We start from the raw sequence: 15806 nt of genomic DNA, 5'->3' as shown, positions 1-15806 counted from the left end.
ACCCCCTCCACAGCCTGGTCTATTTACCAGACCCCCTCCACAGCCTCACTGAGACCTATCAAACACTCAGAGAGGGAGCGAGAGGAGGGTGTGTGTCAGCTCATTTAATGAGTTTCATTGACTGTGTGTTTAGTACAATGTGTGTGTAGTACAATGTGTGATAGAATATGTAATGAAAATGTATGTATGTATGTGGAACTAGGGTTATGTATTAAACCAGAAGGTTGGGAGAGAATGATTCTCCTCTCTCTATTAGCTTTGGTTTGCTGCATCCAGTGAGGCACGCAAGACCTCATCCAGACTACTCTTTAAAACCTGGGGGGTTAACGACAGGGAAAAATAACTAAACATTTACAGTTCCAAATGTCAAAGAGGACTACACAAACAGATTTACTGTACTGTACTTAAAACATTAAAATAATGACAATTCAGTGTTATATTAGCAGTAAGGCCCGAGGGGGTGTGGTATATTGGCAATATACCACAGTGTTGCGTCGTGCCTGGATACAGCCCTTAGCCATGGTATATTGGCCATATACCACAAGCCTTATTGCTATTACACACTGGTTACCAACATTATTATAACAGTAAAAATAAATGGTTTGTCATACCCGTGGTATACAGTCTGATATACCACAGCTTTCAGCCAATCACAGCATTCAGGGCTGGTAAGCACCCAGTGTATAGTAAAGTATTACGACACTATAATATCAAACTTTTATTAGACAGCACAGAACACATTGAGAATGAAAAATCAACTTGTTTTTTAAAAATCAAAGCTAAAAACCAATGCTCCAGTATTAAGTATTAAGGCAGTAGATCTGGTTTAGAGTGGATAGGCCATCTGATCTGCACATTATATAATGCTGCACCATATTCTATACGGCACATAGTGGGATACCATCCAATACCCTCCCACCGTCCACACAATTAGAAAATATGTTAGAATGTAATCATATAAAATACCCAGGGCATCTCACATCACAGGTTAAGGGGTAGTGGGTCAGGGGTCAAAATGATTAGTTGTCAGAATTAGATCTTACAGTATCAATGAAAGCCTCCCTCCCCTCTCGTACAAACACTGGAATATAATAGCAACAACAGTAATAGAATTGCCCTTTGCTTTTTTCTAATTCGCTTTGTTTTCCAGTAAAAGACATCATACGGCAGGCTAGAGACGGAGAGCCATCAGAATACAGTCGTTTGAATGAAAAAAAGTGACTGGTAGAGTAAAAGAGAGAGCGAGCTCAGGACCTTCCCTTCCATAGCAACATCACATCCAACCAGACGGCTGGACTAGACCAGGGAAGGAAAGGAGGAGGAGCTTTCCAAACCATTTCATTCAGAATTATAATTTTTTTTCTCACCCTGTCATTTTTGACGAGACTAAAAAGAAGCTCCAAACATCTACATCAGAGCTGATCTAGCCAGCTCCATCAGAGTTGATCTAGCCAGCTCCATCAGAGTTGATCTAGCCAGCTCCATCAGAGTTGATCTAGCCAGCTCCATCAGAGTTGATCTAGCCAGCTCCATCGGTATCCCAACCCTCTAGCCCCACCTCCTCTCACCACCCTAACCCTGACTTGACCGCTCCATCTCTAGATGCTATCCATGGCTTTGAACTCGCTGAGAGCCTGAACAGGGTTGATGTGTTTCTTTTGGGATGACCTCTTGACCTAAGAGAAGAGAAGATAGCATTTTTATTGTCTGTTTTCACAGAAATGTGTCGTCTCGGGTCATTAAATCTCCTTACAGGCCATAAAAAAACAAAACAAAAACAGGCAATTTACAGAAGAAACATATAGGGCTGGTTTCCCGGACACAGATTAAGTCCTGGTTTTCTCCATGGAGATTGAAAGCTTTTTAGTCCAGGACTATGTTGAACCTGTGTCCTGGACACCAACAGGGAACTACGCAGGGGATTATACAAGTGATGCTGGGAATCCTTAGCGGTGAAACTGCCACGTCCGTTTGCGATATTACAACAAAGACGTTACTTCAAACAACGGACACTTTTCCCCCTCGGATGTCATTGCATGTGCAATAGACCAGCAGAGTTTATACTCTTGTTTTTACCAAGATGCTGAATGCTCCAATCCTCCTTTTCAAAAACAAAACAAAAACAATAACACCTGGGGGTGGACCAGTGGAGCCGTCCCCCCTGTAGAGGATCTCAGCTTTAACATCATGGTTCCCGTTACCTTGTTGTTGGATCCATCTTCCTGTTTCTCTCTCTTGACCAGGGGTTTCTTCTCCGGGGCTTTCATCTTCCAGGAGATAGCAGGCATGTTCAGGGACTGCATGGCCATGGACTTCTGGTACTTAGTGGAGGCCACGTAGCTAGCCTTGACCGTGGACACCACCGTGTTCATCAGGTTCTTAGCTGCCTGGATCAGAGACATAGCACTGTCCACCTGGAGGGAGAAGGGGGGAGGAGAGGAGGGAGGGAGGGAGGGGGGAGGGGGAGAGGAGGGGAGGAGGGAGGGAGGGGGAGAGGAGGGAGGGAGGGGGAGAGGAGGGGAGGAGAGAGGGAGGGGGAGGGAGGGAGAGGAGGGGAGGAGAGAGGTAGGGGGAGAGGAGGGGAGGAGGGAGAGGAGGAGAGGGAGGGAGGAGGGAGGGAGGGAGGGGGAGAGGAGGGGAGGGAGGAGGGGAGGGAGGGGAGAGAGGGGGAGAGGAGAGGAGGGGAGGGAGGGGAGAGAGGAGGGGAGAGAGGGGGAGAGGAGAGGAGGGGAGGGAGGGGGGAGAGGAGGGGAGGAGAGAGGTAGGGGGGAGGAAGAGAAGGAGATAGAGAGAGAGAAGAGACTAGGTTAGCCAGTGCTTGAGGTAGAAGTTGTCCTCTTAACCACAGATCTAGGATCAGATAACTAACTGTACCTCCCAGGATATTATACGGTATAACCATATAGATACATCCCAAATGACCCCAAGGGGCCCTGGTCAAAGTAGTGCACTATATAGGCAATAGGGTGTCATTTGGGAGCACACAATATCTGACCCCAGATCAGCAGTTAGAGGCAACCTGTATTTCCACCTGTAATGTTTCCCACCACCACCCTCACTGATCAGAGGGTCACTGAGTTAATGTGATCCTATGTGTCTGGCTTTGGCCAATGTCTCTGGCTACGTCCCAAATGGCCTCCTATTCCATATATAGTGCACTACCTTTGACTAGGGCACATAGGTCAAATAGGCTCTGGTCAAAAGTAGTGCACTATGTAGGGAATAGGGTGTAGGTTGGGCTGTAGCCTGAATGTTACTGTATCTGTGGTGGGGTTGGGAATACCTGGCTCTCTAGGAATGCTTGGGAAACCTCCTGTGAAGGGAAAAGGGAGAGAGGGAACTTGAACGTTAATAGTTGAACTCTAGAAGTCTGGTTAATAAAGTGAAACATGGTGGAGCCTCGGGGTAAAGGCTTCAGAGCAGGACAAGGCAGCAGCAGTGTGACTGGCTGTACATCCAGCAGATTAACCATGTGGTGTACAGGGTATACTGAATAACATCCAGCAGATTAACCATGTGGTGTACAGGGTATACTGAATAACATCCAGCAGATTAACCATGTGGTGTACAGGGTATACTGAATAAAAGCCAGCAGATTAACCATGTGGTGTACAGGGTATACTGAATAACAGCCAGCAGATTAACCATGTGGTGTACAGGGTATACTGAATAACATCCAGCAGATTAACCATGTGGTGTTCAGGGTATACTGAATAACAGCCAGCAGATTAACCATGTGGTGTTCAGGGTATACTGAATAACATCCAGCAGATTAACCATGTGGTGTACAGGGTATACTGAATAACATCCAGCAGATTAACCATGTGGTGTACAGGGTATACTGAATAACATCCAGCAGATTAACCATGTGGTGTTCAGGGTATACTGAATAACAGCCAGCAGAAAACCATGTGGTGTTCAGGGTATACTGAATAACATCCAGCAGATTAACCATGTGGTGTACAGGGTATACTGAATAACATCCAGCAGATTAACCATGTGGTGTACAGGGTATACTGAATAACAGCCAGCAGATTAACCATGTGGTGTTCAGGGTATACTGAATAACATCCAGCAGATTAACCATGTGGTGTACAGGGTATACTGAATAACATCCAGCAGATTAACCATGTGGTGTACAGGGTATACTGAATAACATCCAGCAGATTAACCATGTGGTGTACAGGGTATACTGAATAACATCCAGCAGATTAACCATGTGGTGTACAGGGTATACTGAATAACATCCAGCAGATTAACCATGTGGTGTACAGGGTATACTGAATAACATCCAGCAGATTAACCATGTGGTGTACAGGGTATACTGAATAACATCCAGCAGATTAACCATGTGGTGTTCAGGGTATACTGAATAACATCCAGCAGATTAACCATGTGGTGTACAGGGTATACTGAATAACATCCAGCAGATTAACCATGTGGTGTACAGGGTATACTGAATAACATCCAGCAGATTAACCATGTGGTGTACAGGGTATACTGAATAACATCCAGCAGATTAACCATGTGGTGTACAGGGTATACTGAATAACATCCAGCAGATTAACCATGTGGTGTACAGGGTATACTGAATAACATCCAGCAGATTAACCATGTGGTGTACAGGGTATACTGAATAACATCCAGCAGATTAACCATGTGGTGTACAGGGTATACTGAATAACATCCAGCAGATTAACCATGTGGTGTACAGGGTATACTGAATAACATCCAGCAGATTAACCATGTGGTGTACAGGGTATACTGAATAACATCCAGCAGATTAACCATGTGGTGTACAGGGTATACTGAATAACATCCAGCAGATTAACCATGTGGTGTACAGGGTATACTGAATAACATCCAGCAGATTAACCATGTGGTGTACAGGGTATACTGAATAACATCCAGCAGATTAACCATGTGGTGTACAGGGTATACTGAATAACATCCAGCAGATTAACCATGTGGTGTACAGGGTATACTGAATAACATCCAGCAGATTAACCATGTGGTGTACAGGGTATACTGAATAACATCCAGCAGATTAACCATGTGGTGTACAGGGTATACTGAATAACATCCAGCAGATTAACCATGTGGTGTACAGGGTATACTGAATAACATCCAGCAGATTAACCATGTGGTGTACAGGGTATACTGAATAACATCCAGCAGATTAACCATGTGGTGTACAGGGTATACTGAATAACATCCAGCAGATTAACCATGTGGTGTACAGGGTATACTGAATAACATCCAGCAGATTAACCATGTGGTGTACAGGGTATACTGAATAACATCCAGCAGATTAACCATGTGGTGTACAGGGTATACTGAATAACATCCAGCAGATTAACCATGTGGTGTACAGGGTATACTGAATAACAGCCAGCAGATTGACCATGTGGTGTTCAGGGTATACTGAATAACATCCAGCAGATTAACCATGTGGTGTACAGGGTATACTGAATAACATCCAGCAGATTAACCATGTGGTGTACAGGGTATACTGAATAACATCCAGCAGATTAACCATGTGGTGTACAGGGTATACTGAATAACATCCAGCAGATTAACCATGTGGTGTACAGGGTATACTGAATAACATCCAGCAGATTAACCATGTGGTGTACAGGGTATACTGAATAACATCCAGCAGATTAACCATGTGGTGTACAGGGTATACTGAATAACATCCAGCAGATTAACCATGTGGTGTACAGGGTATACTGAATAACATCCAGCAGACTAACCATGTGGTGTACAGGGTATACTGAATAACATCCAGCAGATTAACCATGTGGTGTACAGGGTATACTGAATAACATCCAGCAGACTAACCATGTGGTGTACAGGGTATGCTGAATAACATCCTGCAGATTAACCATGTGGTGTACAGGGTATACTGAATAACATCCAGCAGATTAACCATGTGGTGTACAGGGTATACTGAATAACATCCAGCAGATTAACCATGTGGTGTACAGGGTATACTGAATAACATCCTGCAGATTAACCATGTGGTGTACAGGGTATACTGAATAACAGCCAGCAGATTAACCATGTGGTGTACAGGGTATACTGAATAACATCCAGCAGATTAACCATGTGGTGTACAGGGTATACTGAATAACATCCAGCAGATTAACCATGTGGTGTACAGGGTATACTGAATAACATCCAGCAGATTAACCATGTGGTGTACAGGGTATACTGAATAACATCCAGCAGATTAACCATGTGGTGTACAGGGTATACTGAATAACATCCAGCAGACTAACCATGTGGTGTACAGGGTATACTGAATAACATCCAGCAGATTAACCATGTGGTGTACAGGGTATACTGAATAACATCCAGCAGACTAACCATGTGGTGTACAGGGTATGCTGAATAACATCCAGCAGATTAACCATGTGGTGTACAGGGTATACTGAATAACATCCAGCAGATTAACCATGTGGTGTACAGGGTATACTGAATAACATCCAGCAGATTAACCATGTGGTGTACAGGGTATACTGAATAACATCCAGCAGATTAACCATGTGGTGTACAGGGTATACTGAATAACATCCAGCAGATTAACCATGTGGTGTACAGGGTATACTGAATAACATCCAGCAGACTAACCATGTGGTGTACAGGGTATACTGAATAACATCCAGCAGATTAACCATGTGGTGTACAGGGTATACTGAATAACATCCAGCAGACTAACCATGTGGTGTACAGGGTATGCTGAATAACATCCTGCAGATTAACCATGTGGTGTACAGGGTATACTGAATAACATCCAGCAGATTAACCATGTGGTGTACAGGGTATACTGAATAACATCCAGCAGATTAACCATGTGGTGTACAGGGTATACTGAATAACATCCTGCAGATTAACCATGTGGTGTTCAGGGTATACTGAATAACATCCAGCAGATTAACCATGTGGTGTACAGGGTATGCTGAATAACATCCTGCAGATTAACCATGTGGTGTTCAGGGTATACTGAATAACATCCAGCAGATTAACCATGTGGTGTACAGGGTATACTGAATAACATCCTGCAGATTAACCATGTGGTGTTCAGGGTATACTGAATAACATCCAGCAGATTAACCATGTGGTGTACAGGGTATGCTGAATAACATCCTGCAGATTAACCATGTGGTGTTCAGGGTATACTGAATAACATCCAGCAGATTAACCATGTGGTGTTCAGGGTATACTGAATAACATCCAGCAGATTAACCATGTGGTGTACAGGGTATGCTGAATAACATCCTGCAGATTAACCATGTGGTGTTCAGGGTATACTGAATAACATCCAGCAGATTAACCATGTGGTGTACAGGGTATGCTGAATAACATCCTGCAGATTAACCATGTGGTGTTCAGGGTATACTGAATAACATCCAGCAGATTAACCATGTGGTGTTCAGGGTATACTGAATAACATCCAGCAGATTAACCATGTGGTGTACAGGGTATGCTGAATAACATCCTGCAGATTAACCATGTGGTGTACAGGGTATGCTGAATAACATCCTGCAGATTAACCATGTGGTGTACAGGGTATGCTGAATAACATCCTGCAGATTAACCATGTGGTGTACAGGGTATACTGAATAACATCCAGCAGATTAACCATGTGGTGTTCAGGGTATACTGAATAACATCCAGCAGATTAACCATGTGGTGTACAGGGTATGCTGAATAACATCCAGCAGATTAACCATGTGGTGTACAGGGTATGCTGAATAACATCCAGCAGATTAACCATGTGGTGTACAGGGTATACTGAATAACATGTAAAGTAGTGAACAACCTTAGGATGCGTCTCAAATGGCTCCCTATCCCCTGTATACAGTAGTGTCCTATAGACCCTGGTCAAAAGGAGTTGCACTATATGTGACCCGTTTCAAGAAACCAGGCGTATGTTGCACGTCACAGGAGAGGCATTAGAATTATTTATTATTATTTTTATTTTTTTATATATAATTTATCAAAATGTGTTTTTTTTGCCAAAAATTACTTCTGCAACATGTGAACTTTAATGTGCCTTAATAACAAATGTGTATTCCATCTGTAAATACGAATACAATTGCTAATTATGAGCCTGGTCGGTTTAGCCACGGAAAAAGACAGGAACCTTCCCGCTAGCCATGATTGGCTGAGATAATGGATGGGCTGGACATGCCGAAGGATGAGTTGGGATTGGTCTGCCATGTAGCATGCTTCTGTCTATAACATGAGCTACTTAGTATGTGTAGGTAACCCTTGCTACCGCTGCTTTTTTTTGAAAGATATAACGTTGGACTGCTCTCAACAAAATTGCTGCTCTGAATTGTGATGGACTACTACTACAGTCAGCGTGATGACTACCACTACAGTCAGCGTGATGACTACTACTACGTCAGTGTGATGACTACCACTACAGTCAGCGTGATGACTACTACTACAGTCAGCGTGATGACTACTACTACAGTCAGCGTGATGACTACCACTACAGTCAGCGTGATGACTACCACTACAGTCAGCGTGATGACTACTACTACAGTCAGTGTGATGACTACTACTACGGTCAGCGTGATGACTACCACTACAGTCAGCGTGATGACTACTACTACAGTCAGTGTGATGACTACCACTACAGTCAGCGTGATGACTACTACTACAGTCAGTGTGATGACTACTACTACGGTCAGCGTGATGACTACCACTACGGTCAGTGTGAACCGGAGTGACTTGACACAACGTGGGCCGAAGAAGCTGTAACTACAAACAAAACGGAGTCAAAAGGGTTCCACTCTGCAGTGAAGCGTTCCTCCGTGTATACGGGTAAGAGTCTAGCTACATTTTCCGATATTATACCTTTCTAATTTTGTAAGAAAGTAATTTTCATTGCAAGTTAAAACGTACTGTTAGCTAGCTAGCGAACGTTAGCTTGCTGGCTCGCTAGCTAACGTTATGTGTGTGATATGTGTAGTAATATTATTTGTATATCAGAAAGCCATTTGCATTGCTAGTTATAGCCTAATGTTAGCTAGCTATCTAACATTGAACCTAGTTGGTTAGCTTTAGCTACCTGCAGATTCATGTATGGTGGCTAGCTATGACAATCCGTTTGTATTGCTAGTACTATATGGGTTGGAAATTATGGTTCATCGTTTAGCAAGCTAGCTAGCTAGCTGTCTAAACAAAAGACTCCACTTCGCCAGATTGTTACATGACCCATCAAGTTAGCCAGGTGTGTCTGGGGGTGATTACGGCCATCTATTGTATTTCATGAACATGTCTAGACAATAGTGACCCATCCACTTAGCTAGATGTGGGTGGGGGGGGGGTTATAGCATGTATTTCATATGGACCATCAATTTAGACAAGTGTCTGGGTAAGCATCATCTAATAATTATAAAATATTTATGAAATATTTTTATCTGGACACTTTCTATTTTTGATAGTGCTGCTATGCAAATACGCAAGTAACCATTTCACTGTACCGTTTACACCTTCTGTATCCTGTGCATGTGACAAATAAACTTTGTATTGTGAAAAACAACATGACCTGCACCAAAGTCAGATTAGGATGTAGGCCAAGGACTAGATAGTGTATTTGTACTACTACTGAAAATAAATAAATAGTCTTTATACTACAACATGACTTGCACCAGTCAGGCTAGGATATAGGACCAGATAAATAGTCTTTATACTACAACATGACTTGCACCAGTCAGGCTAGGATATAGGACTAGATAAATAGTATTTATACTACTACTGTTTGCTACTACTTTCACCACTTTTAGTCTTGAAATCTTTGGTTGTTTACTACACTACCTCCCTCTGTTTAGCACATGGCCTCACATGGGAATCCTTAAAGAGATGGGTGGGGCTAAGGCTTAAGAGGGTGTGAACGATGCTGATTGGATGTAGACAAATAACAGCTCTCCAGTAGGGTGTATCAAAACATTCAAGGGCCATTTTCTCAAATGTAGGGTTACAAGTTTATCAGCTTTCAAAGCAGAATTACTTTCTCATTGTTCCTCAACGACAGTGCATGATATACCATTTTCTAGCGCCGAGTCTCTACTTTCATCCAATGTAAAAAAACAACAACAACATATATAATAAAAACATCACATTTTGCTACATAATATTTAGGGCTGACCCCATTTAGTCGTTTGGTCGACAGATTTCTTTAGTCGAGCAGTCGCAATGATTATACCTTTTTTTTTTATGCCGCCTGTCTAATTGGCGCCTGTCTAATTGGCGCCTGTCTCAGTGGACTAGTCAGTCCATCACGTTAAGACAGGTGATACTGAAATTGTATATTTTACATTTTAGTCATTTAGCAGACGCTCTTATCCAGAGCGACTTACAGTTAGTATATGGTTATATTATGTAAAAATAAATGGTGCAACACTAATAAATCGAATATTATTTTATAACAAATGAGCTTTCTCCCGCGTTGGATACGGTCGCTGTCCACGGTTCTGGAACAATCTTCAGTGCGCCGTAGAATTGGCGCCTTTCCCTATTTTGCTATGTGCATAATACCAACGTTAATAAGCATATTGGGATTCAGAACAATGCGGCGGAGGCAGCGGCAGCAGAGACGAGGAAACTGCCCTTGCCTTTAGCCTAATTGTCTAAGAAAACTGAGGATAGAGGAAACCAAGTTAATTAGGTCTATAATCAATAGCCTAACTCTTAAATGGGCCTGGCTTTATAAATAATCCATATATCTACAAACATTAAGACAGATCCTGCTTCTGTTGCCTGTTTAAATAGCCTACTGATTCCGTGAGCACCAAGCCTCATGCAACGGCAACATGTCGGATTAAGCAATTTCACAGATTTGTCTGTTTTTAATCTCTGCTATGCTGTAATAAAGGATTCACAATTTTTTTTTCTACTTTAGAACAGACTGGTAATTACTTATCATTTATTTAGTGTTGTTTACACTGTTCCAAACAGGCAGAAAAATTATATTGTAATCTAACAGCACCTGTTTGTCATAATACGCACGCAGCTCTCGCTCCTAGACCCTCATTTTTTCAAAATCTCCCATAGTAGCCTTGTTTAACACCATCAAGCTGTTGGCCTAACAGCGCGTCCTGTTTAGTCTTAACACTCGAACTTACTTAGGACTACATTTCAATACATATATGCTACTGTATCAATCAATTACTTATTTGTTCTTGCCATCACACAGCATACGAGACATTCACGCTTTGAAATGCAATCAATGATTTGTTTTCAAATTAAATAACAAAACGGAGCTTCGAATAATTAGCCTAAACATATAAATAAACCGCAATTCACGAACGCATGCAACTGTTTTTAATCTGCTGTAATAAAGGCTTTATATATATATATATATATATATATATATATATATATATATATATATATATATATATATATATATATATATATATATATTTTTAGAACAGAATCTCTGGTGCACTTATTTTGTGTTGTTTACACTGTTCCAAATGGTCAGAAAAAATTATATTGTAATATCACAGCAACTGTTTGGCACACATAATACTCATGCAACGCTTGCTCCTACAGTAAACCCTCCTGTTTATTAAATGTCCAGTAGTTTCCACAACTAAATCAAAATGTATTCCACAGATCTGACATCCCCTTTCCCTCCTGAGCAACCAGTAAACATTCGCCCGTTCTGAGCTTCTTTTCAAGTCCTCCGCATCCATTTTGCTGTCAAGTGTTACTGTGTTCTGAGTTTATTATAACCAGTGTATTGATGTGATTATGATAAGCCAGGACCTATTGGGTCACATGCATGCGATGCTTACATGTTTCACGTAAAGAGAGCAAGGGTCGAGGGAATAGGGAATGTTTTTCCTAAACAAATTAGGGATTTCGGTAACATAACTTTTCTGTCAGAAAACAAGTATGAAACTGTGAGGGCCCCTGTATGAGGTCCCAGGTGTTGCTGTTCCGCTGAAGGACAGAGGCGTTGTTCTGTTTCGAGAATGAGTGAATTAACAACCTTCACCCAATAAGGGTCTGGAGCAGGACCAGGGCTGCCCTCAGAACAGCCTCAGTTCGTCGGGGAATGGACTCTACAAGGTGTTGAAAGCGTTCCACATGGATACTGGCCCCATGTTGACGCCAACGCTTCCCACAGTTGTGTCAAGTCGGCTGGATGTCCTTTTGGTGGTGGGCCATTCTTGATACACGCGGGAAAACTGTTGAGCGTGAAAAACCCAGCAGCGTTGCAGTTCTTGACACAAACCGGTGCGATTGGCACCTACTACCATACCCCGTTCAAAAGGCACTTAAATCTTTGGTCTTGCCCATTCACCCACAATAGCACAAATACATATTCCATGGCTCAATGCTTAAAAATCCTTATTTTAACCGGTCTCCTCCCCTTCATCTACACTGATTGAAGTGGATTTAACAAGTGACACCAATAAGGGATCATAGCTTTCACCTGGTCAAAAGTAATGATTATAAAGTTAATAGTACCATTTGAGACACAGCCCTGGGTAGAAACGGCTATTGTTGGAATAAACTGGGAGTGTCTGAAATGGTAGCCTATTCCCTATGTGGTCTCTGGTCAAAAGTAGTGCACTATAATAATAATAATAATAATATGCCATTTAGCAGACGCTTTTATCCAAAGCGACTTACAGTCATGCGTGCATACATTTTTTGTGTATGGGTGGTCCCGGGGATCGAACCCACTACCCTGGCGTTACAAGCGCCGTGCTCTACCAGCTGAGCTACAGAGGACCACTACATAGGGAATAGGGTGCCATTTGGGACTCACCCTACCATTGTGTTTCAGGTCTAAAGGACAGGAGGAGGATGAGGGAGGGAGGGAGGGAGGGAGAGCAAACTAATTTTCCTCCACTTGAAGGAAGCAGAAAACCACTGAGTTGAAACAAGATGCTGGTATGGCGGATGGAAGAGCGGGTTTAAGGCTCTTCCTAAAAAGTTAATATCTTCTGGCAGGATGTTATTTTACATTTTAGTCATTTAGCAGACGCTCTTATCCAGAGCGACTTACAGTTAGTGAGTGCATACATTTAAAGGATTTGGCAATGAAGCCCTTTATCTACTTCCCCAGAGTCAGATTAACTCCACTAGCAAACTAGCATTAGCACAATGACTGGAAGTCTATGGTAACTGCTAGCATGCTAGTAGACTTCCAGTCATTGTGTTAATGCTAGTTAGCGTTGGCTCGCAAAACTACCTCTTAACTTCCTTCATACTGGATGCAGATACAAAATGGGCAAGATCCCGAAGTATCCGTTTAAGCCAGTGACTAAGCAACTGAGAGAGGGGAAGACATTTTGAGACACTAGTCTCTTTAGGAGAGAACATGAAAGGAAACAGGGAAGGGAAGCCTTTATATAAAGCCTGCATCCCAAATGGCACCCTGTTCCCTATAGTGCACTACTTTTAACCAGAGACCCTATGCGCCCTGTTCAAACGTAGTGCACTGAATAAGAAATAGGGTGTCATTTGGTATGCAAACAAATACTTTTATAAAGCTGTTATTATTTCTCTCATTTTATTTCTTTATTCATTCTGTTATTATCTGTATCAAACACCGGCTGTAAATTACACAACACAAGGGAATGAATCATTAGCTAATGGGAAGCTATTTCTTGGGTTATTAAGTTTAAATTCAGCTACTCAATGAGGCTGGGAAAGAATAAATTACAGTTTTGCTTTGAAATTGAGAAAAGGAACCGGTGGATGAATTCAATGGAGCAATTTTAAAGTGAAAGGAGGAGAAAGGAGGATGAAACGTTTATTTTATAATATGACTCAATAAGGGTAAATTACCTTTTCAGTCTTGTTTGGATAAAACTTTTCTCATCTCAAGGAAGGAAATCTAGGTGAAAATATTAGCCTAGTTACTATTTATTTATTTTTAGTCATTTAGCAGACGCTCTCATCCAGAGCGACTTACAGGAGCAATTAGGGTTAAGTGCCTTGCTCAAGGGCACATCGACAGATTTTTCACCTAGTCGGCTCGGGGATTAGAACCAGCGACCTTTCGGTTACTGGCACAACGCTCTTACCCACTAAGCTACCTGCCGCCCCATTATTCAAAGTTTAGTTTCAAAAGGTCAGTCTTCCGTCTACTTTAGAGTGCCGACCCAAATGACACCCTATGCTCTACGTAGTGCACTACTTTTGACCAGGGTAGTATGGGCTCTGGTCAAAAGAAGTGCACTATATACGAAATATGGCGCCATTTGAGACTCCACCCTAGGTTACTTTGAGGTAGCAGAATGTGGATGGAAATGAGCTGTTTTTACTATTGGAGCACATTTACATGGTAGGTCATCTGACATGTTGATAATTATACCATGTTGTTCATGTTTAAACTATTTTTGTAATTACCATATCGATTTACACTTAATTTACAGTTAACAAGGCAGATCAAAGTTTTACCAATTTCCCACCCTAACAAGGCAGATCAATGTGTTACCCATTTCCCTCCCGAATAAGGCAGATCAATGTGTTACCCATTTCCCAGGCTAACAAGACAGATCAAAGTGTTACCCATTTCCCAGGCTAACAAGGCAGATCAAAGTGTTACCCATTTCCCAGGCTAACAAGGCAGATCAAAGTGTTACCCATTTCCCAGGCTAACAAGGCAGGTCAAAGTGTTACCCATTTCCCAGGCTAACAAGAAACATCAAAATGTTACCCATTTCCCAGGCTAACAAGGCAGATCAAGTGGTAGCCAGTTCTTACTATTATCATTTAGTGTAATTCTCACACAGTTTTCTAGAACAGATGGAACTACAGGTGTGAGTCAGAACAGCCCTGGGTGGGATTTGAACCGACTGATATATGTGTACCGGGGTCAGCGGCTTTAGAAGCAGGCCACAGCATGTACAGTGTTGAGTAACACAGTGTAAAGCTAGGCTACACAGCAGGCCAGGAGTTTTCCCAAATGTGCCGAATTGGTTTTCAAGTACATCACTATAGAGAACATAGAAAAATGCTATGGTAATACAACATTTAAGTTTGCACACTACCAGGAATGTCATACGTGATGGATCATTCGCTTCCCTACAGAAAAAGACACTAATAGTCACACATCTAGATGGCCGAGCGGGGTGGGGGTGGAGCCAGAGGTCAGAGGTCATACTGTACAACCTGCTTCCTACATTTGAATTTAAAAAAATATATTTTTCAAACAAAACTTCACTACATTTTATCTCTGGGACCCTTAGGGTGACAAATCAGAGGAAGATTACTGAATGTAAGTACATTATTTACCTTCAGAGGTGAATGTATCAAACCAGTTTAATTGACAAAAGTTTTTTGTTGTTGTGCACTATCCTCAAACAATAACATGGTATTTTTTTCTTGCTGTAATAGCTACTGTAAATTGGACACTGCAGTTAGATTAACAAGAATTTAAGATATCTGCCCATATAAGACACCCAGTCACTACAAAGATAAAGGCGTCCTTCCTAACTCAGTTGCCGGAGAAGAAGGAAACCACTCAGGGATTTCACCATGAGGCCAATGGTGACTTTAAAACAGTTACAGAGTTCAATTGGCTGTGATAGTAGAAAACTGAGGATGGATCAACAACATTGTAGTTACTCCACAATACTAACCTAAATGACAGAGTGAAAAGAAGGAAGCCTGAACAGAATAAAAGTATTCCAAAACATGAATCCTGTTTGCAATAACGCACTAAAGTAAAACTGCAAAAAATGTGGCAAAGAAATTAACTTCATGTCTGGAATACAAAGTGTTAAGTTTGGGGCAAACAACACATCCCTGAGTACAAC

The 15806-nt window shown here is 41.9% G+C and overlaps 1 protein-coding gene across 4 annotated transcripts in view; it reads right to left on the bottom strand.

Moving 5' to 3' along the window:
• Positions 1–705: 705 nt before the first annotated feature.
• Positions 706–15806, bottom strand: part of LOC121538402 (catenin alpha-1) — a 245773-nt gene continuing 230672 nt past the window's right edge. For 3 of the 4 annotated variants that reach the window (XM_045212269.1, XM_045212271.1, XM_041846378.2), the window contains 3 exons: positions 3284–3313; positions 2202–2414; positions 706–1676 (listed from right to left, as the gene is read on the bottom strand). In XM_045212269.1, coding sequence (XP_045068204.1) covers positions 1599–1676; positions 2202–2414; positions 3284–3313 — 321 coding nt within the window. In that variant the 3' untranslated portion in view covers positions 706–1598. The remainder of the gene's footprint in view (positions 1677–2201; positions 2415–3283; positions 3314–15806) is intronic. The other variant, XM_045212270.1, reaches the window with a different exon arrangement.

This window comes from Coregonus clupeaformis, unplaced genomic scaffold (assembly GCF_020615455.1).
Source record: "Coregonus clupeaformis isolate EN_2021a unplaced genomic scaffold, ASM2061545v1 scaf0004, whole genome shotgun sequence".
Taxonomy (NCBI): Eukaryota; Metazoa; Chordata; class Actinopteri; order Salmoniformes; family Salmonidae; genus Coregonus; species Coregonus clupeaformis.
The sequence above is the reverse complement of the archived record's forward strand: the minus strand, read 5'-3'. Positions and strand labels throughout refer to the sequence as shown.